This window comes from Athalia rosae, chromosome 2 (assembly GCF_917208135.1).
Source record: "Athalia rosae chromosome 2, iyAthRosa1.1, whole genome shotgun sequence".
Taxonomy (NCBI): Eukaryota; Metazoa; Arthropoda; class Insecta; order Hymenoptera; family Athaliidae; genus Athalia; species Athalia rosae.
This window is the reverse complement of record NC_064027.1, coordinates 21403924-21426303: the sequence shown is the minus strand read 5'-3', so window position 1 is coordinate 21426303 and position 22380 is coordinate 21403924. Positions and strand designations below refer to the sequence as shown.

Genomic DNA, 22380 nt, shown 5'->3' with positions numbered 1-22380 from the left:
AGGGACTCTAAAGCGCTGAATGCAAAGTACCTGTTCACTCTCTTTATCATCAGTAACTACCCTACTATTATCAGTCGTAGTACATAGTACGTACATACATACATACGTCGTTCTCAGAATAGACCAACGATAGACGTGCTATGCTTCTTCATTTCGCCAGTAACGAGTCAGAATTCGTTTTATGTTGCGTTGTCCTTGCTTTCATCCACTGCAATATTTCATCAGACCCTCACTGATTCAGCGCTGCATATGTATACATATATACATCTACAAAGCCCAACCAAAATGAAATTGGACACAACCTACCCACTTAATGTTATTAATTCGGAATACAGACTTGAAAATATTCGGTCGAAGGGTTCCACTTCTTTGAAAGATCTGTCAATGCCAGAAATATTGCAATTAGCTGAGAATCGGGCAAGGATCGAAGGTACAAACCGACATTCTGGGAAGAATCCCTGGCGCAAACGTATGGCTGTATCGGAAAGTGTGACCAGATGCCAAATGAGTGTAGAAAACTCAATTCTATCTACAGACTTTGAATCACTTATAACTACCAATCATACGAATGATAACCATGAATTCTTTGATACTCTTCTGAAGAAAATGACTGCCGAACAGTTTATGTAAGTGATTCCTACATCTATTCGTAAGGTGTATATATTTTCATGTTTGTGAGCTGTGTGTCGATTGTTCTCAGTACTAAAGAGAAAAGTCGGAAGAGAAAAAAGACGTACTTCCAGGACAAGGAGCATACCAATGTCATAAGCTCGTTCAAACGCTACAAGGATGTGAAGCCAAATGAAATAAATGTTATGCCAAATGCCTCTTCTTCAATACACTGTGATGTTAAGTCATCAAATACAGTATGCAGTAAATACAAAAATGCAGTAGATCTAAAATCTAGATGCTTTTATCAAAGAGTAATACAGCACAGTGGATTATCAGCCCTGGAGAGTAAATCATGTCTAAAAACCATTGGTGAAGACGTAAACATGAATTATGAATATAATCCAAATTCGTTCAATTCAAGATGCCACTTGTTACCACTCCAGGTAACCACATGCCCTATCAATCCAGAGAGATTAGATAGCGAAAAAATCTATTCAGGCATCGCTTGTGATACAATACTATCTGGCTGTAATTCCAAAAAAAAATATCTGAAAGGCTGTTGGAACATTCTGGACCCTTCAAAGATTAGGAAATGTCAGAAACCCCCCACTATAGTGGTTGAACAGATGGCCGTCAATCGGAATAGGGTGGAATTTAAACGACTCACTATGCACCCCTATGATTCACACCACTCCATCCCTCAACAACATTCGTTTCTTCAGTAACTTCTGATAATGGTAGGAAACAGTGGAGCCTGATATATATGTCGATTCGGTATTTATGCAGCATTATTGTCTCCTAACAAGAGAGTAACCGATAAAGGTAACCCAAATTCGGTATCTATGTCAGTTCTAAGCCTCTGAGCTGCGACTGTTGTCGCTCAAAAAGTTTATAAATATACCCACCCATGAGTAGGAAAAACTTTTTGTTTGTAAATCAGAAGCTATTTCTATACCCATACATCTTTGATTAGCAGGAAGAAGCTATCAATAAGAGAAATAATAGTTATCATTTTGTGTTCTTTTAGAAATTCCGTAATGTCTCTCAAAATTGACACTGGTATTTGTGATTTGGGTACGTCATGAACAATTAGAATCATAACAGTATTCGATGAGTCGTTTTAATTTTATTGTACTTTTGTTCTCAAGTAAATAAATTGTTTTTATAAAACCCAATCAAACGAAAGTCCTCGATATCCATACAAATGTTGATAAGGGTGGGTTGATGAATTGGTGGCCAGATACTTTCAGATAGGCTGAAACGTCTGATAGGAATTAAGTTCGTTCTTTTTGGGTAGGGTATGTAGATGTGATCAGCAAAAATTCAATAGTGATTAATCGTATTTCCGCTTGACATTTGTCTTTGACAATTTTTGGTATCTAACACGGTTCATATGCGACATCATCGTGTACATGCCTGGTAAGCACAGCAATAACAAGTATATTCTCATTGCTGATGGAAAGTGAAAAGCAAAATTCCATTCATTAGGTAAAGCAACTGTAAATTTGTTGGTCTCCTCAAAGTAAGGAATGTTTCTTAACACTATGATACCCTCGCAGAGAAAACCCAGAGGATAGAGGGGCATCCATATCGTATACCGAAGCCAGGTAAGAAAGCTGAATTCGGTTTTGAACAATTGTGTTAAATAATACGGGTATCTCACTATTTCGACAGTGCTCCATACAAGGAACACATAGAACACAACTGGCTTTGTTTGCATTCGATGTTCAGACTCTATCATGCAAAACAATATTATTGCTCTACCCCCAACTTGAAATAGAGCCGTAGAAAATCCTCCCTTTGTATATCCAAACAGCGGATGCATCACTTCCAAAAATTGTAGTAGCTGGACAAATTTCATAGCAGTGCCAACAGCTTCATAAGTGCCCATCATCGAGTCTGAAAGTAAGTGCAAATCCTCATGATCTAGTTCTTGACTATCAGATGGGACTAAATTCATGCAATAGATTGAATTTTAGGAAACGGCATTGAAGAATTTCAGTCATAAGTAGGGTGATTAATATTCCGACCATGAAGATATTAATCTATCAGCACTTTGACAGTAAATTTACCTGGTCCATCGCGTGAATATCTGATGCCCATCACTGCCAAAATGTATGAGAAACCAACAAATTGGCAAAGGTTGTACAAAACCAAGTAAACCTTTTTGAAGTCTTCTGCAATATAATAAACAGGTAGAGAGGGCAGAGAGGGGAGGTTAATCAGTTTAGGTGAATTGGCGTATCATGAACAATGCGATTCAATGAAACCTGCCACTTGTAATTTGGACAAAGTCAGAAAATATAAAAAAATGTCATTGTAGTTGGTGACTATTTAGAGAGATAATGACGTTTTTAATTACCCCGTTTATATCCCAATTCTTCCCTGTGGAGTTTATCATATGTGTATGGGTAATCTTTGCTAATATCTCGGCCCACTTCACTGCCGTTACCCTGAGCCTTATCCTCATCCACATCAGGATCTTGACTTTGCCATTTGTCAAAATCTATCTTCAGCCATGCCGGTTTCTGTGGCCGACTGGTTAAACGGGGCCACCAGTCATTTGACTTTTTACGCAGAGTAAAGTCTACTTGGCGGTCGACTACCTTATAGCTACTTTCCTGCCATAAAGTGAAATGGTAGTTTTTAATTAGAGCAAAGAGAGAGCAAATGAAATTAATAATTTAGAGCACAAGGGATGATCGGGTTTTAGTGCACCACTATACCTCTGGGTCAATCGCCGAATGAAAGTCTAAACTGAAAGCATAACTGTGAGGACCTCTGGCACCTTGTCCATTGGCTACGAATTTTAAGCTTGTTTCTTTCAAATCGACGGCTGGATCCTGAAAATATTTCTGGCTGAGTGAACGTTGACATGTCGGATGCTAGGTGTTGAGTGACATCAAAATTATTGAAACCAACCTTGGCGTCGGTCAAATCAACCTTAAGCGTAACCTGTGTCTCAGTTTGAGCCCAATATACGAAAGGTGATGGCAGCTCCGGCATCTTTTAAAATACCGCCGGCTAATGTCACTATCGGCTCTATAGTCAAATTAAAAATACTTCAATTCTAATCACTGATTATATTATTATTTATATTATATTATTATCCTAAAGTTTGAATAAAATCAATTGATTACTACTCGAATTCACAATATCGCACTTTACACGTTGCGTTGGAAGTGAATGAAGTAGTCCACTCGACACGTCCGCAGCTGACTGGTCCACACCGTTGCCTAGATAACTAGCAAATCCACAACGATTCCACAACAATCCCCTCCCGGTTAGACAGTCAATGACGTTAGGTAGGATGGCACGCAATCGACAAATGCCGTGGTTATTACCCCCAAAACTTCTATCACTTCAATGTAGTACGTACGTACTATTGCTGGCCAAAACCGAAGATGAAAGACCACAACTCAGCGTTCCATCAACTAATGCTATTAAAGTACATTCGACACTTTTCGACCACCTCGACATTTTACTGACTCGATATTTTGCCGACCCGCCAAGTTAACAAATTGTTGACAAAGTAGCGCAATGTCGAACGCACAAACGTTTTATTATTCCCTTCAAACAATCAAGATTTTACATCAGCTATTATACAAATGTCGATACTCATGCTAATACTATGCTAATAACGTATTAGTACGCTAGCATATTCTGGTGAGGACGGTTAAATTATGCTCTCTTGCAGCCCGAACCAGCCGCTCACTAATTTAAATATCTACTAATTCGTTCTCTGACATTATGCAGGATTATTCCATTTTTGAATTCGTCTCACACACTTTATCGGTATAAAGTTCATCAGTATCAGTATAATCAGCAATTATCCATCTCATAATTCGCCTTTACACTGATTCGGTACGCAAGACACGCCAATTGGTAGAGGTGGTTCGGATAAGTCTGAATTACAAATCTGACCTTGTCGACGAGTATGCAAATGGGCGATTAGATACTTCTATTTTATAATTTGTATGACATTATCAACATTTGCAGTACGTGTTTAATCATAGATAGAATTTTTCTGACATCATGGCGGGAGCAACTTTGTCGATAAGCCCATTTCAGCCTTCCTGCAGATCTTATCAATTTTGATTAATTAATTGAATAATAGTTCTTTTTCGAGGTTTGGAATCTTCACAGCAGTCGTCATTCAGATTCAATTTTTACACTGTGTGCTGATTTTTTCAGTTCTCAGCTCTGCCTATCTGAGAGACTCTTGACTCTACCAAGGGATTACTAAATAACATACTCTTCTTTAAAACCGTAATTACTGTATCGATTCTTCTTATCTCATACGATTTTTCAAAGATTAGTGGCATTTACTCTACGTCTGTAGCTCTAATTGTAAGAATTATACGTGACATGAAAATCGATTAAATTTCCATGAAATAGAATAATATAGATGAAAATAAATTTTACTTTAAAAGCAAACGGTAAAAATGCAAAGTGTCAAAAATTATATTACTCAATTAGGCAAATTCTAAGGCTTCAGGCAACCCTGTAAATGAATTTGGAGACATTTCAGCGCATGGAAAATGAATTTCGATGAGATCCATCAAAATTTTCCCGCCTCTGGCAGCACGCCGGAAACTACCCAGTATGCAGCAGTCTATCGGTAAATCAGTGAACTAAATTCAATATTGCTGTCTGACTAGAGCAGTGTTTTTGACGCTCGAGCGACGGAAATGAAGGCCTTTTTGACAACTTCTACCCTCGGTAAATCTTTCGCGTTCTCCAACAAGAAGCGCAAACATGGCAGAGGTGAGTTTCGTCGGATATTCCGCTATTATCGTGGCAATCCTCGAACGAAACGATATAATTATCATTTCTTGATTTGTCCTACAGCTCATACGAAGATTTTTGGATATTATTTCTAATACTCTTTAGGCTGATATTATCGAAAACTCTTCACTTTACCCAAGAATCTTGACACTCAGCAAATTGTTTATTTGTGTCGTCTCTAATTTTCTTTTGTCTTATCAGGTTGATGAAACTCAGAAGAAGAAGAGGGCCTTCAGGAAGTTCACCTTCCGAGGTGTCGATCTCGACCAACTCCTTGACATGCCCAAGTAAGTAGAAATACATTTTACAGCGTGTATAACCTCAAATTAATCCTTGAACTAACCTCTAACCCACTAGCTTGGATCCTTTTCGTGTATTTATATTTCTTTGACTGATGGTAACACTCTTTCAGTGAGCAGCTGATGGAGTTGCTTCACGCCCGGGCTCGCAGGCGTTTTTCTCACGGTTTGAAGCGCAAGCCAATGGCTCTTGTAAAAAAATTGCGCAAAGCTAAGAAGGAAGCTCCACCAAATGAGAAGCCAGAAATAGTCAAGACTCATCTGCGTAACATGATTATTGTCCCAGAAATGGTTGGATCCATCGTTGGTGTTTACAATGGAAAAACGTTTAACCAAGTAGAAATCAAGCCAGAGATGATAGGACATTACCTTGGAGAGTTTTCCGTCACCTACAAACCTGTCAAACACGGTAGGCCTGGTATTGGTGCTACCCATTCCTCAAGGTTCATACCCCTCAAGTAAACAGCCTGTATCTAATCAATAAAATGGCGTAAAACATCATTCAGTCCAATCAAAGATTTTGTTGCCCTCCGTTCGATTAGACCGACATAACATCAAACCATATTTGATGCATCTAATATCTGTTAAATTGGTCTTTGAAACTGGGAGAAAAATATTACGCACTGTAGATTTTGGTATAAAAAATAAGAAATGTTATTTATTGGCCAGACAATAGTTCAATAAATGAATTCAATAGTGAGCCATTGAAATTAGGAAATAATAGAATCAAAAGTTGCATTATGCCACCTGAAATACACACAGATATACATCGAACAACGATTGCCGCCAAGGAATTGCTTTTAAGTGTGACAGATTCCACAGTGGAGTCATGGAATCTATTTCTTGCCTTGAAATTTGCTTCCAAATGTAGTACAGTTTTATCATTCATGTCGTATCACCACCATCGGCTCCATATTGGCCATAGGATTTTTTATCAGAAGTAGATGCCTCCTGATTAATAGGAACTTCAAAATTTATGTGTGTTTCGTATGGTGTTTCCACTTTCACGTTTACCTCATCGACCTTCTCTTGCTTAACCTCATCGACCTTTGAGGTAATTCTGGAGTTCGTTGTAAGGGCGTCACTGTTTCCTGATAGATGATCTATAATTTGCGCTTGTACCATTGCATTACCAGATGCAGATGTCTTGACTGATTTAAAGTTGTTCGGAAATTCTTCTTTTTCCCTTTCATACATAAAAGTCTTTCTTTTCCGCTGCGTTGGCCTGCAGACTTTCTTATACAATATCTTCATTTCTTTTATACACGCCGTTGGTATTGTCCAATTCAGTTCGGCGGAAGTCATTTCTGAGTTTCTTGTAGGATCTAGATCACTGTTGTAATCCGGAATTTCGAAACCTAATTTCTTCATTACAATGGAAATTACTTCATCTACCATGCCGCTGATCACCAAATCTGCTTTTTTATCCTAAAACGAGTCGCATTACGGTACATACCGAGAAACTTTACCTATCAGAAAATTGCTACAATGTTGCGTATAATGCACTGCCAATAATCGAACTTACGTGCTTGGTTGGTTGGAGATTGCAAATTACAAGTCTACCTCCATATTTTTTCGTGTAAAGGGGCAAATTACCGCTTGGAATTATTTGCAAAGTCGTTCCCAGGCAAACACTCAGATCTGCAATGCTCGAATGGGAAAACAATCATGGTCGGTTGATCGCATCGGTGGATTGAACACGATTTACTTATCAGTAAAAAAAATTAACTCAAATAGTAGAAACAAAAAGAATAGGTATTTATGTATACCTCGAGTGGAGATCTGAGAGGGCGAGGTCTTTGTCGGGCAAGTTGTGCTCCCAGTCTAGTATGGTGTCGTGAACTTTGCCGCGGCATGGACGTCCACCGATTCTTTCTGATCGACATTCAGTTCCTAAACATTTTTTACCAACGCTCTTCGTTGCAAAGTTACGAATAAATTGTCTGTAATGAAAATCGAGATATTCGTATTGAACTGGGAAATATCGGAAATTTTGACAATCCCAATCTGGGTGTGCTTACCCGAATAATGTAAAAGCAAAGTTTTCCATACCTCCCGCATTTATCGCACTGTTCGACAAACATATTGCCATGCAACTCTGCAAGTTTTTGGCGCTGAATTCCAGACCGTAGATGAAGTCCGTCGATATTCTGGCTCACAATGAATTTCACCTTATCTGTAAATTAATAAAATATTGTAGTTAATCAGGAATTCTACAAAGCAGAGAAATCGCATAACTTCCTCACTGCAATCGATGAGTTTTTTCAGTGCCATATGGGTTTTTGTGGGTATTGCATCATCAAAAGAAATATTCATTTCAGGTTTCAAGCCTTTTTCTTCAAGGGTCCAAACGCCCTTCGGTCCTCTGAGAAAAAAAAAATTATTGAATGCAAATTAAATTAGCCTGCTTTCCATAGCCTGAAGAACTGGATAAGATAAATTTTGCGTCATACATTATGGGCATCTAGCAATTTGTGTACATACTTCACATATCATTATAGCAAGGTTTTAAACCTAGGTAGTTTATCGCCTCTCATGATTACCTGAAGTCGGGTATACCGGCGGCAGTGCTGATACCTGCACCGGTGTGAACCACAATGTGTTGTGCCTTGTTCATCCATTCAGCTAACAGGTCACATTTAATACGGAGTGTCTCATCACTGTCAAATTTCTGTAAGTGATCGGAGAAGAGCCTTATCATTGTCATATAAATTGAGTCGTTACACAAACCGAGTTGATAGATAATTATAGCAATGAAAATCAAGAGTATATCGCCTATTGGACACAAAGGTTCATTTACCTCTTCAAGACCAAGCTGACCCTTATTATCATATGGTGTCAGGCCATCCGCATAGCTGCAAGACATTTTCCACTCTTCACTAGCTCTTGTTTGCAAAGATCAAGGAACGAACTGATCAAAATCACACTTGGACAGGAATATCAGGAAACAGGGTATATTCAAGGGCTAAGACAATGGGTAACGAGCTCGTTCTATCAATCAGCGCTGACCAGGTAGCCCACCATGAAAGGAAGCATTTCGCGACATTAACGTTGTTATCAAACAAATCACTTTTCAATAAGAAGCTTCATTCACCATCGCTCGCCGAATTTACGCCATGTTTCGGTGAATTTTCATGATACGTTCGAGAGACCAGTACTTAAGGGCACCCCTTAAGATCTGCGCAAGCCGCAAAATTGGCGGTATACGAAACACTCGAAGAAAACAACCAAACGAAACGAACGGGCGTTCCAACAAGAGTGTCTGCTGTGTCGATTTGTGTCACCATGCCGCAAAACAGCCTTATCTGCATTCGACGCTTTACAAATAAGCTCGGTATACTTAGCCTTTAACTTCCCATGTGGCCAGATTAGTCTTTTCTTATCCAAATCAATTTTAGTTGGTTTGCAGATGATTGTAGTGCTAACTTCGACGTTTGTTTAGAATGATGAAAGTCAAATCGCCTAGGGAATTTGTGATTATTTCACACCCCGGACCCCGCGTACCTACCCACTACCATAAATCTCCGCCAAATCCAATTTAGTCTATGTGCCACCATTTGTAGCTTACGGAATATCTACTCGGAATCATTGTTAGTGATCGGTTTTCTTGCAAATTCGAAAAACAAACGATTCGGACGACAGTCTTGTACCAAAAAAACTAATTTGCCCTAAGAGAAGCTAACTGAATTCGTTGCCCTAGGTAACAGCAAATTAGAAACTAGCATTCGATGCTGAAATCGTCTCCACCATGTTTCACAGCATTGGCGGCAAGCGCGAAACTGTCGGAAACCGACGAAGACGATGTCGGTGGAGATCCAATCGTGAAACGGACTCACGCATAGATGGTTATTAATTTCATTGAAATTAAGCTCTAATGCTGCTAATTTCAGCTGCCTTCACAGTAGATACTCGATGCCATCTCGTTCATCTAAATGTACTCAACACGAGCTGGTGCATGACTCTCGCAAGTCTCTTGACCTGAGAAAGTTTGCTATGTAGAAACTAGAAGCGAATTATCAAGATCTCATTCAGATTTGAAAATTCAGAAACTTCAGATTTCGGATTAGGTATATACCGTAAACTAAATTTGGTATGTATCGGTGTGGGTGCATAATTTATCATTTTTAAACTTTTTAAAAATTTGCATATTGTCTACATATGTATGTACACTTATACGTATGGCAAAAAACAAGCAATCTGCAGGCTGTAATCTTATGAAACATTGGACAATAATTGATCAACACTATATGAATCTAATTGCACATAATCGTTAATTGCTGAACCGTTTAGGGCAACATAAAATACAATTAAGTTTGTAGTTGAAAAATTGCGATCATGCGGTCTTGGCGTAACACTAGTAACAGTACTTACTCTATAGATTAATTAATAGCATAATTGTTCTCAGATTGACCGCAATGTACGATTTTGCCCAAGTTACTTTGTGATTGGTTTAGATAGTTGTAATGATTGGCAATAGATTTTTTTGAGCGATGATATGTAAAGATGGATCAATATCAGGAGTTTTAATAGTTGCAGTCAAAATTTGTCAATCCATGAGTTACAACGCAATCGTTAACTCAGATTGTCATGAAAATTGAACGAAACGAAATTAATATGTTCATTATGTAAGTTGTGCCTCAACAATCTTGTTTGGCATCTTTACATTTGCATCGTAAGATCAAACAGTTTCAACCTGACCTTTTCTACGTGGCTTTGTTTCTGTCTGGTTTTGAGGCGAAGTGAACGAAGTTTCTTCAGAAGATTTTCTAGATACTGGTGATGTTTCGGATATCGAATGGACGCATGAAGTAGAAATTTCCACTCTCTCCTGGATCACTGCAGGGGGACAAGTGACTTTTCCTAGAGATGCTTTTCTGTTACGCATGTCTTCAAGTGGAATTTCTTCACTCTTAGGTCTTGGCAATTTTGGCGAATGCTCTCGAGATTTCAAACCATTTTCCCGGGCCTTGCCATCTGGACTACTGTCAGTATGTTTACTATTTGCTGCTGAATGCCCAGCAACAGATCGAGAGGAACTATCTCGTCGCATTTGAGCGGCAAACCCTGGCACTTTGTTTACTGTGAACATGGACCTTGGTTGATCCTTTGTTTTTTGTCCTCTCCCTGTTGTACCTGGTGATGAATCGAACAAACAGTGACAATACTAAGTCACTTAACTATAATCACACAGAGTGAAACCCAACATTCTTGTGTTACAGGAACGTAACATTAGGAACCCCAATGTAAAATAAGATAATTGATCAGAGCCCCAAAAGTATTATTACTTGTAGAATCACAAGTGTGTTACTTGTAGAATTGTATTGAAATGTAGGTAAAAGAAGATTACTCACGTTCTTGGCGCACATTGAGCAATGTATAGTTTGGTGGTGTAGGGCAGTGTGGAATACCAGTTGGAATATCTAGAAGTCTGGCTATTTGACTCATTTTTTTTTGTCTTGCCTTGATTCTTCCCTTAGTTAATCTGCAATGCAAGTTGTATACGAAATGTAGGACTTTTTTTCGAATGGTGAAATTTCAGATAAACTTTATCACCATAATTGAATACAATAATTACCGCTGCTTTGCTGCCATACATCTTATGTGATCATCCAAAATACATTTCGCTGAGAGCAACGGGACTCTATTAGTGGCACTACTACTCAATGGTCGATGAATTGTCAGATGAAGACACCTAGAATCATCTTTATCGCCAGTAACTTCAATATCTTGTAACAAACCAACTAATTTTGCAACTCCCCAGCCCAGCTTTCTCGTGTCTGGTTCAACCAATATTATTTGGATTAGGTCCATCACTAAAAAGCGTCTGATCTTCTGCCCATCTTTACCCACGATTGTACAAGAAATAAGATCGGTATTATCTGGAATATTCAGGTGAGACCAGTCATTAGAAATGTCGTAAAAAAAGGCGAGGGAAGATCCTGATTGCATGATGATTCTCTGTTAGGCTTTCAAATGTCATCAATGATAAGAATATTTTTTATAAATAAATCGTGCAAGTTGATGAGAACTTCTTTTCCATCTTTGTGAAAAATATTTTTTCTGACATTTTTGCTTGACAGAAATTAACATGTATAAGATATAGAACATCAAGAAAAGGGAAATGACTTGTACTTAGGTCAAGAACGTTGTTGACCTGCACGCAGGCTGCCAAGTTTGTCAATGGCAGATGCGTCTCTGGTTCAGCACTGAGAGTTAATGATAATTCTCGTATTAGGAAAAACACTCTTATCGCTCGCCTTGCTCTTTCTACCTGTGGTAAATATATTTCTGATTCAATACGCGTTACTACCTATATTAGCTACATGAAAAATTAATTTAAAACGTAACAGTACCTCTCCACAAGGCAACCGTTTGCTGAACTCAATTCCAGTCATAGGAGTTCCAGTGGGTGGAAGTAGTATATTACTGTCCATCATCAACCACTCGACATTCAATGGTTTCTTTTGGATTTCACTGTATTCATCTTCAAACATGTCTAAAAATATGTCTTCACTCTGAAACAAAGAATTGTATCGGGAGAAAAATAAATCCCAAGTTGGATTTTTGATCTGAAATAATCCGATTAAGTGTTTGGAAACAAACAGGTCAAATATTGCTCTTATTGCACACCTTGTAAAAGTTCCTGAGTAATGAAGTACTTTGCTCTCTCGCGGTTTCAATGGCTGCTAAATGACGATCCTGAAGCAAACTCTGACTTCCAGACATTACCAACTGTATGAGTAGCTTGATGGCTAAATCAAGAGTAACCAACCGTACTTTAGTATCTGTGGAAAGAGCGTTCAGAAAATATTTTAGTCGACATACGTTTTAAATAATTTAAAGCGGCGAATAAATCTTCACTTACTCGTTTGACAGCTCAATGTTACGATCTGAATTAATCTATCGACAAGAGTTTGATTGTACCAATTTTTAGTCAATGCTTTATATGATGGCGATAAAACCAAGTCTAAAACTTCAGGTTTGACTCCCTGAAATAAAAAAACTCCCTGATTTACATAATCGTGAGGGGAGAACTCCCAATAATAAGTAATGTGACAGTGAATTTAGTACCTCATTATTAGCTAAGGCATATAACAAACATAGTGAAAATAATGCTGCGTAATCATTCTCGGTGCAACTCAAAGCATTTAGTATAGCTTCAAGAAATGGTTTATTAGCCAATGATTGTTGCATGTCGTCAAATAATGGTTGAGGCGCTAATGGACTTTCGAGAGCTAGCCGCTGTTCTTTTTCTTCGTCTGTGACATTCAGGCTTTTTAATTTGTCTAATGTTTCACTTGGAGTATTGATATCTAAGACTTGTGGTCGAGGTGTAGCTTCTGAGTTGACATAGGAGGTAGTTGGAGTATTTATAGCTGCATACTCAGTTGATTCTTCTTTGCTACATCTTTCATTCATATCTTCAGTAGACAGCTCTGTTTCAGAAATTACAGTTTCACTTTGAACTTCATCCAAACTTTCGAACAACCGTTCAAGAGTTTCAGGTGGTTGTGCAAAAGCAACTGTCTCAGTAGCAGCGAAGGTTGAATATTCCTCAAGCAGTTTGCCAGCGCCATTTTCAATAATATCTAAATCAGCTTCTAATATTATAGAAGCGAGGGTGTGAACCAATGGTCCGTGTGATATAATTAAAAACACTTGTGAAAGTAAAAATAGGGAAACTACAGCACTGACATGTTTCTTTTTATCCTGAAAATCAATAGTTATCAGATTTGTATGGTAATTCGATTTCACTATTAGCATGATTGGTATGAATAAGTTATATTGACTCACTTTAGGTTGGAAAAATTGGGTCTTATGCCTGGTTAATGAATAAACGTACAAAGGCACTAACAATTTATGCAGTAAATGTTCAGTCAGAACTTGATTCAAGTCCGGGATGTCTAAACAGAGAATATCGTTTAAATAATGAAGGTGGTCGAGGTGCTCTGCTACTAAGTCGGACAATCTGTTCTGACTCTGGTGGCTGGAATACGAAAAAGAATGCATCAAAGAGGGAAAATATTGAGCAGAGCTGATGCTTGTATCCTCTACATCAGAGGACTACCTCTGACGAAGACTTTGTCATTTATGATCATTTTAATATTCAGAGAATTTTTCAAAAATAACTAACTCCGCATCGTTCCGAACGCAGGTGTCCAATTCAATAATATGATTTCCAATAAACCAGACAAGATTACTGAAATATGGTGCGGCTGTTCTGTCCCTTATGAATGCTAACATCGATGCATCTTCAACACGGTATACGTTCAGAGTCAAGGTGCGTACCGCAATGCGCACCATGCCTTCAGTATGATTGAAAAATTTGATGGCTTCAGTATAAAGTGGAAAGTCATTTGTGTGCTGAAATACAAGTATCATAACTATGAGAACTTTTTGATGATATCCTTATAGCAGAGAGTGTGCTGCTTTCATAATTCGGTGTTTGTGGATTTATGAATAAAAAAGAATTTAATCGCTGATCACCAACAATTATAAGACAGTTAGATTCAATACATAAGTCATTGACGAAATAGCTTTCACGTTTCAGTGAAGACAATGAAATAAAATAGGAAAAAGTGTTCTTGTGTACCTCGTTTACCTCGTTATAAAAGAAGTGGATTGTATGCGCGTTTAGCTTCAAACTCAGAGTTTTCAAAAAACTGATGTAGTAAGCCATCACTTCTTCGTCACTAAAGTCAAATTTGTGAACTATTATACTGTTTACGTGGTTGTTGCTTAATAAGTAATCTGAAATCAAGACCAAATATGAGTAACCAAGTACTTGCAGACGGTCAGCAACTCCTCTCTTGATCTCTTAAGATCTTTTGGGTTTAACTGAAAAATGATGAGAGTCCGGACTCACACAAAGATGTTTCGTTGCGAATATTTTCAAACAGGATATTGAGCGTCTGCAGAAGTTGAACACATACATAACTTCCACATTTCTGCTTCATTATGCGCAGAAAGAAAGAAAGCATATTCTTTTCAAGGAAGAAACTGAAAGTGCAAAACATGAATGGATTACTACAATCTGTAGGTATCTGTGCTACATCACAACATTGATCATGATTTGTTATACATACTCAAACACACTGCTATCATTTTGATCGCCCCATATCAAAATTTCAGCTATCGAACGTAGGGTTTCTACCAGCAAACCTCTGTTGTTTTCTGATACAGTCTGATTTTTAGATAAAACATTGTAAAGGTATCTGAAAGATAAGCAATAAATAGCAATGCGACTATGTAAGTTTGGAGTAAAATATTTTGAATCTAGTTTTTGAAAGATTCAGCTTAAGACTAGAACTAAATCGTACCATACCCATCAAAGCAGACTTACTTGAGGTGTTCGAGAGAGTGTGGGTTCTTGGGTTTCCAAAGGCTTCCGCCAAACCAGCTGCGACTTCGGAACATTGTCTCTTACGATTAAATTTGATACGTGGGTGTGTCTCTGGTATTATTCATAATTACAAGTCGTTGATACACTGATCAATTATACCACAATAACTCGTCTTTTTAGTGTTCTGTACAATTGTATTCATAATTTTAATTTGGATAAGAGATCATCGATGGCAATAGCTGACATAACTTTGGTTAGGTCAGAAATTATATGCATTATCGGAAGAATCCGTGCTTGCATATCAAAGATCTATACACATGCTTACATAAACATGATTAATTGCTATTATGAGGTAATCTGACAATTTGAACGACCATGAGTTCAAATGTTACATTTGTTTAAAAAAAGCAAGATAATTCAACACGATCCTCGTACTCAGGGTTATCAATCGTCTGCCACAAAGACGACAGACAATTGCATTCATGCATCTCTATTTCCAGGTACGCAGAAGGATTTGAACAGTCATATGTATTTTTTCTCACTAACTACGATTTGCTCCAGAGATCTGACAAAAATGCACTAGGTTGAATGATAGGCCATGTCGTTATGTTTACCGATTAATCGAAGACGTCGATTATTTTTTTTCAATTAATCGATGTTCGATGTTTTTCACCCCACGTTCTACATTAGTGTTCTACATGGTTCTACCACTGATTATACATATACCACTGATATTGTGACTGATACACATTGTTATAATCAGTGATTCTACACGGTTCTACTGTTCTAGACTCAACAAGAATCGCGCAAGCAATGCCATCTCACGAGTCGCACGTGTTTCTACATCTGAATTCGTTGGCTGTCAGCATAGAAGTATACATACATATGTATGTATATGACTGTCAGTCGTTCATCGCAAAGAGGATCCCAAATCTCTGGTTCATTCAACGATTCTAGAGAGCTTAGAAAAGAGCAAGAAATATGGAGGTCCTGGAATTATACAGTGGTATTGGAGGAATGCATTATGCTCTGAAAGGTAATTACGGCACACCTAGGCGTAAAAAACCGCATGCTGATCGATTTCATAATATTTTGTTGAAAAAACCCTTCATGCTAATCACCACACCATTATTTATTCTGCGATTATTTTTGATTTGTATTTTCAGAAAGTGGTATCCAATTTAAAGTTGCGGCTTCCATTGATATAAATACAGCAGCTAATGACGTTTACAAACACAATTTTCCAAACACCATTAATTTTAATCGCAACATACAATGTTTGGATTCAGGAGATATAACAAAATTAGCTATCAACACTATACTCATGAGCCCTCCTTGTCAACCATTCACAAGAGTTGGTCTCAAAAAAGATATCCTAGATGAAAGGACAGACTCATTGTTACATATTATCAAAATAATTCCTCACATCGAAATGCTCAAGTACATTTTAGTTGAAAATGTAAAAGGTTTTGAGGTTTCCCAAGCTAGAAATAAGCTAGTCAAATGTATCGCCGAATCTGGATTTAATTATAAGGAATTCATTTTGAGTCCTTGTCAATTTGGAGTTCCCAACACTAGGCACAGATATTATCTGATAGCAAAGAAGAAAGACAGACCATTTTGCTTTACTAATTCATCTTTGATGGTTATTCCACCAAAGGAATTACTTAATTCTTTGCCATCGTTGTATTTTAATAAAAACGAGGGATTCAATCAAAATATTGTTGGGCAAAGTGGTGCAATATGTATCAAAGATATATTAGAAGAAAATGTGGATGAAACTGATTACTTGGTTTCCGATAAAATATTGCAAAAGCACGCTCGAATAATGGACATTCAAACTCCAGCTTCAAGTAAATCTTGCTGTTTTACAAAAGCTTATGGACGATACATAGAAGGAACAGGATCCATTTTCTGTCCGTTTTCCAAAGATACTGTCCATAATACATACTTAAATGCTGATAATCATGGTGATGATATTGAACAAAGGGTGCAAACACTTCGTACTTTGAAACTGAGGTATTTCACACCACGTGAAATTGCTAGATTGATGTGCTTCCCTGAGAATTTTCAATTTCCTAAAACTGTAACTAATAAACAAAAATACAGACTACTCGGTAACTCCATAAACGTTTACGTTGTCAGTCGATTACTTAAGCTACTGAAAGATGGGATCCCCAACACGTAGATTATTGATTAATAACTGCTTACGTTTAGTCTAACTATTCCAACATGTTGGAATTTACTGATAGGCATATATTTTTATACCATACCTTGTAAATAAAAAACTATTTCATGCAGTAACTTTCGATACTTTGTGTTTGATCCTAAGTTTGTGATAATTATTTACATTTTCTCTGGATGATAAAAAATAAGTACACAAATTACTCTGCCGTAATGAACAATCGGTTACAAATCTGAGCTGACTAAGGAAATTCCGTTTTATTCTTTTTTTTCCTTATTTTAATACAATAGATATGTAATAATAAAATAATGCCAACCTGCAAATCAAATTTGATACTCCAGGAAGTTCACATAGTCTGAAGTTCTGGTGGAATATGTATCTTTTTACCCATGGCAAATTTTTTTAAAGCTTCATACTTAATATGCCATGATTCTATTTCCTCTCTCATTGAGTTGTTATCATCCTGCATATCTTCCATATCTCTATATTCTTGCGTTTTCTCTGTTTCAAGTTCATCTTTCTGTTCTATACGTTTTATGCGACAGCTTGCTGCGTAGCCTCTATTTTTCAGTGTCCGTCTCCGTTGTTTCATCCGTACAATTTCATCTCTCGAAAGCCCACGAAGTTTGAGTTGACGGTTCAAGTCACGAACCGTGATTGTGACAAGCTCGTCATCGCTTATATCCAAACAGGGTCCTGGAGACAGTGGGTCCTGAATTATGATTTTGTGTATTAGTGATTAACAGTAACACATCGAGGTAACATCTGTATGTGATAGATAAATGACATTTCTATACATCACAAAATAAACTATATAATGTTACAGAGTGATAATTAAATCTAAAAACGTCCAACAGTTAGATATCATATAGTTGAATGGGATGTCTTAAATGAACACCTGTGCATAAAAATGAATAAGAGGCAAATTATCTTCCGTCACTGTCTATTCCTGATCCGTGAGCCTGTCGCAATTGAAGGAAACAACTTACCATGTCAATCATTCCTTTTCCTTGCAAAGGCATGATCTAGCTCCTAGGTATTACCACAGGTAATGCCTCATGCAATGAACCCTCTTTGGCTGTCTTTGATTGCAACTGTGCTTGCAGCATGAGCTGTCACTTTCACGTGAGGACGCGTTTGGTAGATGTCGCTACGAACCGAATAATTTTTCGAACACTTGTTTTGAAAATTCAATTCGAGAACGTTGGTTGGAACGACGAATTCGAGAATGAAGATTGGCATAAGGAGAATATGACCTAAAAATTTATACACTAGATTTTAGTTAAAATATCAACAAGCAAAAGAATTTTTATTTTCTTGCCAGTCGTGACATTTAAGTATTATAAGCTATACCATATTGTAAAGAATTAATATTGTAATGTTGCGTTTGCTAATTCAATTGTAATTTATTTATTCCCCTGTGTAATTCATCATTGTAAATATAACTAATTATATTATATGAATAATTGATCACGTCTCATTGTCATAATTTGTTAAATGTTGGTCTACAATAAATTTTTCATGTCAATCTTGAAAATCTGTATTTCTGACACACGAGTTTACGCTTGAGTATGATCGATGTATGAGTTACACAAATGTAGCGTTTGTTCTGAGTCTATATCTTTTACTCGTAGTAGAATAAGATTTTGTTTATTGTCAAATTATAGTAATGTACAGTCTTAATTTTTTATTTGAAGTTTATATCACTTGTTTACTATCGTACATTTTTAGAAATCGATTAGGTGATTCAACTTTATTAGGGAAATTATTAAAACGTACAAATTGAATAAGAAGCCTACATTTATCTCTATTCAAGTCATTAATGATATTCTTGCTTTGATAAAATAATCGTTGTAGCATTCATTTTCAGTACACAATTTCGAATCTCTGATAAGCAAACCACCCCCACACTACGTAAACATCTTGGTAAATACCAAGCATGTGTTTTTACGTAGATGACCATCAAGGTGACCACCCTCGCTAGTGTCCTGGCGATTGGGTTACAAAGCCGATATAATTTCGCTGATTAGCTGCTCACTTTTCCCACGAGTTTTATCTATACATCTGTACAATAACCAATCATAATTTCGATTCCACCCCCTTCAACCGGAAGGGTAAACCCAATCTGAGGCAGACGCTCTCCTTTTTGAACCGTCATATCGTTGACGGTAACAAACAAAAACGATAAAATGTTATACGGTCAAGGTTCTAAGATTTGGTTTTATTTCGGGTGGTTGGCTCAATGTTTTGTATCTCGACATCGGATCTCGCTATTATTTTAACAGGAATTACTCTGTACAAATAAAAAAAAACAAAAATCCGGAGTATTATATCTTGGTCAGTAGGGATGGGTGTACTTAAATTAACTGTACTGCAATTATAAACTCAAACGGTATAATTATTTATGTTTTTAATAATCTGAATATGTACATGTATGTATCTATGTTTTAAAAACAGTTTTGCGCATAAATTTATTTTAAGAACAAGACCCTTCGACTATTCTATGGGCGGCTTGATTAGCCAAAAATCTTTCAACTCTTTCTCGAAATTCTTTATTAGATTCAGGTAACGGTAATCTTGGACCGGAATTTTCTGAAATTTGCACAGAATGATAGTCCTTTATTACGTTTCTTTCATTATTACTCCTGCAAGAGCGTTCTTTATCATCTTCTGGATTCGGTGCACGATTTTTAATTCTTCCGAACCGATTTCCAATACCATTGATCGAATTTGGATTCCCAAAATTAGTGTTTTCAAATCCATAAGTTTCATTTATTCTGTTCCGCATACCTTTCAACGAGATTTTTATGCTCAGAAACGACCACATAATTTCTAACAAACATGTAACCAAGACGTTGAATTCCAGTAGCAGATTTGTTCTTAAAATTGGTACCCGATTCTCAGGACAAATTGTAAGAAAGCTATCGAAATTTTGTGAATCGTTGTCCAGTTGATTTTCAAGGAGATTAGTTGGAGTCTCATCTTCGTAATGTAATTTTAAACCTTCAATAGAACTTTGAATAATTTCACTCTCATTTTTATTATCTACAGTTTTTCCAAACTTCTTCGTATCATTTTTACTGAAAATATTCAATTGTTCTTTATTTCCGTTCAGATTATCTTTGTAGTAAGGTAATACATTTTCGATCCTCCAAGGTAATGCAATTCCATTTTCATTTATAAATGCTATGTCAAAAATCGTAGCTGACGCACAAACTATTGAAACAATTAGTGAAAATATTGTTGAACAAAAAAATATCGATATATTTTTATCTATGTACCATCTCTTCCAAGCTATTAGTCCAGATACAAATGGCACCAGACAAGCTAGGGATAAAATTGGTCCCTGAATAGAACGAGCCAAGGTACCCATAAGAAACGCCAAAATTCCAAGTCCCAAATGAACCAAAGATAATCCACCAACTGTCGAGGCTGAGTATCGCCTTTCCGAAGGATAAAGAGACGAAAGAGGTGACCTGGTTTTGACCTCGATCACGTAAATCTTCTTCATTTTGACACAATCATTCAAAGTTTGTTCAATTTTTCTTAATATAAAATTACTCGTCCTGTCGCACTTTATGTTACTGATAATTTCATTCTCTGCACGAAGGATTACCAAACATGGGGTGAAATTTATTACAAATATATTACAAAAGACTCTAATGATATTCCACCATTATCTTTTTAAACTATTATTATTGAAAATAACCTGCGGTATTATTATCTCACAGGAGAATGTTTTGAAAGCGCAGTAAATATCTAATTGTCCAATATTATTATCCAATATATCATTATATGCATTCGTCACGATTTCAATTCGATTCGATGTGTTTACGCATCACTGAAAACTTCCATTTTCATTATCTTTGTTAATATGCTATATTGCTATATTGTCATTTATTTTTTCTCCTTTTCTACTTCGCAACTTTTATTCGGGTCACATGAGTACTGAAAAGTCAAAGGTTCAACTTCTTTACTTATCCCTTCCATTGCGGCAATGGGATATATATTATGGCATCTGGTGTAGCCGGATTCGCTCTCGTTCAGTACTTTAATTGCGTGTATATCTTGATACCGAAAAATTGCTTCTCATACGAACACTGTCTCTAAATTTTTTTGTTGGCTTCTTTTTCTCAGTTCTTGCTCTATTGTTCTTTTTCTTCTTCTGAATTCATCAATTGAAATGATTGATTTTTATGAAAAAAAAGTACCAGCATACTGTTATTCACACTTTCCTTTTTTTACTCCAAATGAAAAATTAATAATCGATCGTCTAGCACATTTATGTATAACAGTTGATTTAAATTTTCCGAACAAATGACCCCTTTCACCACAGATCCAAACCGATGAAAGATTTATAATATGAATTTTTTTTATCGTGGGTTAAAAATATTTATTCGTAGTCTTTGGTGTCTATTTTAAAACTGAATCCAACACCTCGGAGTCTGAGCGTATAATCCCACCATTCCATTCGCGATTAAGTCCTCCAAGAGTATTCGGTCGGTTGCAAGACCCGTCGTATAGCATTGGTTGTAAAACTCGTGGTTGAACCTCCCACGCTTTGAATCAACCAGAGACACCACGCTCTCATTGTCAGTGAAAGGGACAAACAACAGGCTCTGTCTATAGCCGACTGACTTTTACAGATGCAAGTCAGTCAGAACCACGATTTGTATCTGGTATACCCAAATGTTAAGCTGCCTTCGTAACAAAAAAACCACTTTTGTAATGCTGACTCTAGAAATCAACATACAATCTCCATTAAATTTTATTTCTTTCAAAATGATCACTGTATACATTCATTTTGCGTGTACATTTCAAAATAATAAACTGCATCTTATCTTTTTCAAAATCTCCATAAAACGGCTGTAAAATTTATTTTTAGTCTATGAAAGTCGCATGCTACAGTATTCATTTATATGGATCGAATCACCTATATTACAACCAATGTACTCATAAAATATCACGTGGGTATTTTAAATGCGTGTACACATTATTGTCACTCTTATTGTACAGTCACCTTCATTCGTAATTATTGTAAAATCCAACTGAAAATAATCGGATTACACCGGTGTATACATCATGTCTGGGTACGATCACGCGATATGGGTGTAATACAACACAACTTTATTCATTTGTAAACCTGCCTATGT

General features: G+C 36.8%; 8 protein-coding genes and 1 long non-coding RNA gene across 15 annotated transcripts; 4 read left to right on the top strand and 5 right to left on the bottom strand.

Moving 5' to 3' along the window:
- Positions 1 to 39: 39 nt before the first annotated feature.
- Positions 40 to 1787, top strand: LOC105689403. Its single transcript, XM_012406393.3, has 2 exons — positions 40 to 626; positions 701 to 1787. The coding sequence occupies exons 1-2, from the start codon at positions 250 to 252 to the stop codon at positions 1335 to 1337; spliced, it is 1014 nt and encodes a 337-aa protein (XP_012261816.2). The 5' UTR covers positions 40 to 249; the 3' UTR covers positions 1338 to 1787.
- Positions 1719 to 4449, bottom strand: LOC105689402 (very-long-chain (3R)-3-hydroxyacyl-CoA dehydratase). 4 transcript variants are annotated; one of them, XM_048651048.1, is made up of 6 exons: positions 3776 to 4449; positions 3535 to 3654; positions 3339 to 3455; positions 2975 to 3233; positions 2685 to 2786; positions 1719 to 2511 (listed from the first exon to the last, which is right to left on the bottom strand). In XM_048651048.1, exons 2-6 carry the CDS (start codon positions 3616 to 3618, stop codon positions 1946 to 1948), a joined length of 1128 nt encoding a protein of 375 aa, XP_048507005.1. In that variant the 5' UTR covers positions 3619 to 3654; positions 3776 to 4449; the 3' UTR covers positions 1719 to 1945. The 4 variants fall into 4 exon arrangements, with proteins under 4 accessions (XP_048507005.1, XP_048507004.1, XP_012261815.1 ...); XM_048651047.1 differs by having other exon boundaries at positions 2685 to 2789; positions 3753 to 4439; XM_012406392.3 differs by having other exon boundaries at positions 2685 to 2789; positions 3781 to 4438.
- Positions 4450 to 5303: 854 nt separating this feature from the next.
- Positions 5304 to 6200, top strand: LOC105689405 (40S ribosomal protein S15). The gene is made up of 3 exons (XM_012406395.2): positions 5304 to 5379; positions 5602 to 5687; positions 5813 to 6200. The coding sequence occupies exons 1-3, from the start codon at positions 5371 to 5373 to the stop codon at positions 6159 to 6161; spliced, it is 444 nt and encodes a 147-aa protein (XP_012261818.1). The 5' UTR covers positions 5304 to 5370; the 3' UTR covers positions 6162 to 6200.
- A 129-nt stretch (positions 6201 to 6329) lies between these two features.
- LOC105689401 (NAD-dependent protein deacetylase Sirt6) lies at positions 6330 to 9452 on the bottom strand. The gene is made up of 7 exons (XM_012406388.3): positions 8500 to 9452; positions 8243 to 8370; positions 7946 to 8064; positions 7752 to 7875; positions 7469 to 7642; positions 7225 to 7348; positions 6330 to 7127 (listed from the first exon to the last, which is right to left on the bottom strand). The coding sequence occupies exons 1-7, from the start codon at positions 8563 to 8565 to the stop codon at positions 6585 to 6587; spliced, it is 1278 nt and encodes a 425-aa protein (XP_012261811.2). The 5' UTR covers positions 8566 to 9452; the 3' UTR covers positions 6330 to 6584.
- Positions 9453 to 9820: 368 nt separating this feature from the next.
- On the bottom strand, positions 9821 to 15650 carry LOC105689448 (protein CLEC16A homolog). Of its 4 annotated transcripts, none has more exons than XM_048651046.1 (14): positions 15043 to 15650; positions 14786 to 14914; positions 14566 to 14699; positions 14293 to 14450; positions 13834 to 14063; positions 13494 to 13686; positions 12771 to 13409; positions 12565 to 12688; positions 12330 to 12484; positions 12053 to 12214; positions 11826 to 11970; positions 11275 to 11578; positions 11051 to 11181; positions 9821 to 10832 (listed from the first exon to the last, which is right to left on the bottom strand). In XM_048651046.1, the coding sequence occupies exons 1-14, from the start codon at positions 15114 to 15116 to the stop codon at positions 10378 to 10380; spliced, it is 3033 nt and encodes a 1010-aa protein (XP_048507003.1). In that variant the 5' UTR covers positions 15117 to 15650; the 3' UTR covers positions 9821 to 10377. The 4 variants fall into 4 exon arrangements, with proteins under 4 accessions (XP_048507003.1, XP_012261889.2, XP_048507002.1 ...); XM_012406466.4 differs by having other exon boundaries at positions 11832 to 11970; XM_048651045.1 differs by having other exon boundaries at positions 11832 to 11970; positions 12771 to 13686; positions 14302 to 14450; positions 15043 to 15226; positions 15368 to 15650.
- An 81-nt stretch (positions 15651 to 15731) lies between these two features.
- Positions 15732 to 17346, top strand: LOC105689450 (tRNA (cytosine(38)-C(5))-methyltransferase). The gene is made up of 2 exons (XM_012406468.3): positions 15732 to 16078; positions 16209 to 17346. The coding sequence occupies exons 1-2, from the start codon at positions 16024 to 16026 to the stop codon at positions 17228 to 17230; spliced, it is 1077 nt and encodes a 358-aa protein (XP_012261891.2). The 5' UTR covers positions 15732 to 16023; the 3' UTR covers positions 17231 to 17346.
- A 112-nt stretch (positions 17347 to 17458) lies between these two features.
- LOC105689451 (transcription factor MafK-like) lies at positions 17459 to 18390 on the bottom strand. The gene is made up of 2 exons (XM_012406469.3): positions 18217 to 18390; positions 17459 to 17939 (listed from the first exon to the last, which is right to left on the bottom strand). The coding sequence occupies exons 1-2, from the start codon at positions 18247 to 18249 to the stop codon at positions 17574 to 17576; spliced, it is 399 nt and encodes a 132-aa protein (XP_012261892.1). The 5' UTR covers positions 18250 to 18390; the 3' UTR covers positions 17459 to 17573.
- Positions 17796 to 18693, top strand: LOC125500022. The gene is made up of 2 exons (XR_007277195.1): positions 17796 to 17985; positions 18054 to 18693. It is a non-coding gene; the product is annotated as an uncharacterized LOC125500022 (long non-coding RNA).
- Positions 18694 to 19620: 927 nt separating this feature from the next.
- On the bottom strand, positions 19621 to 21972 carry LOC110117186. Its single transcript, XM_020854247.2, has one exon. The coding sequence runs from the start codon at positions 20736 to 20738 to the stop codon at positions 19704 to 19706; it is 1035 nt and encodes a 344-aa protein (XP_020709906.2). The 5' UTR covers positions 20739 to 21972; the 3' UTR covers positions 19621 to 19703.
- Between the last annotated feature and the right edge of the window lie 408 nt (positions 21973 to 22380).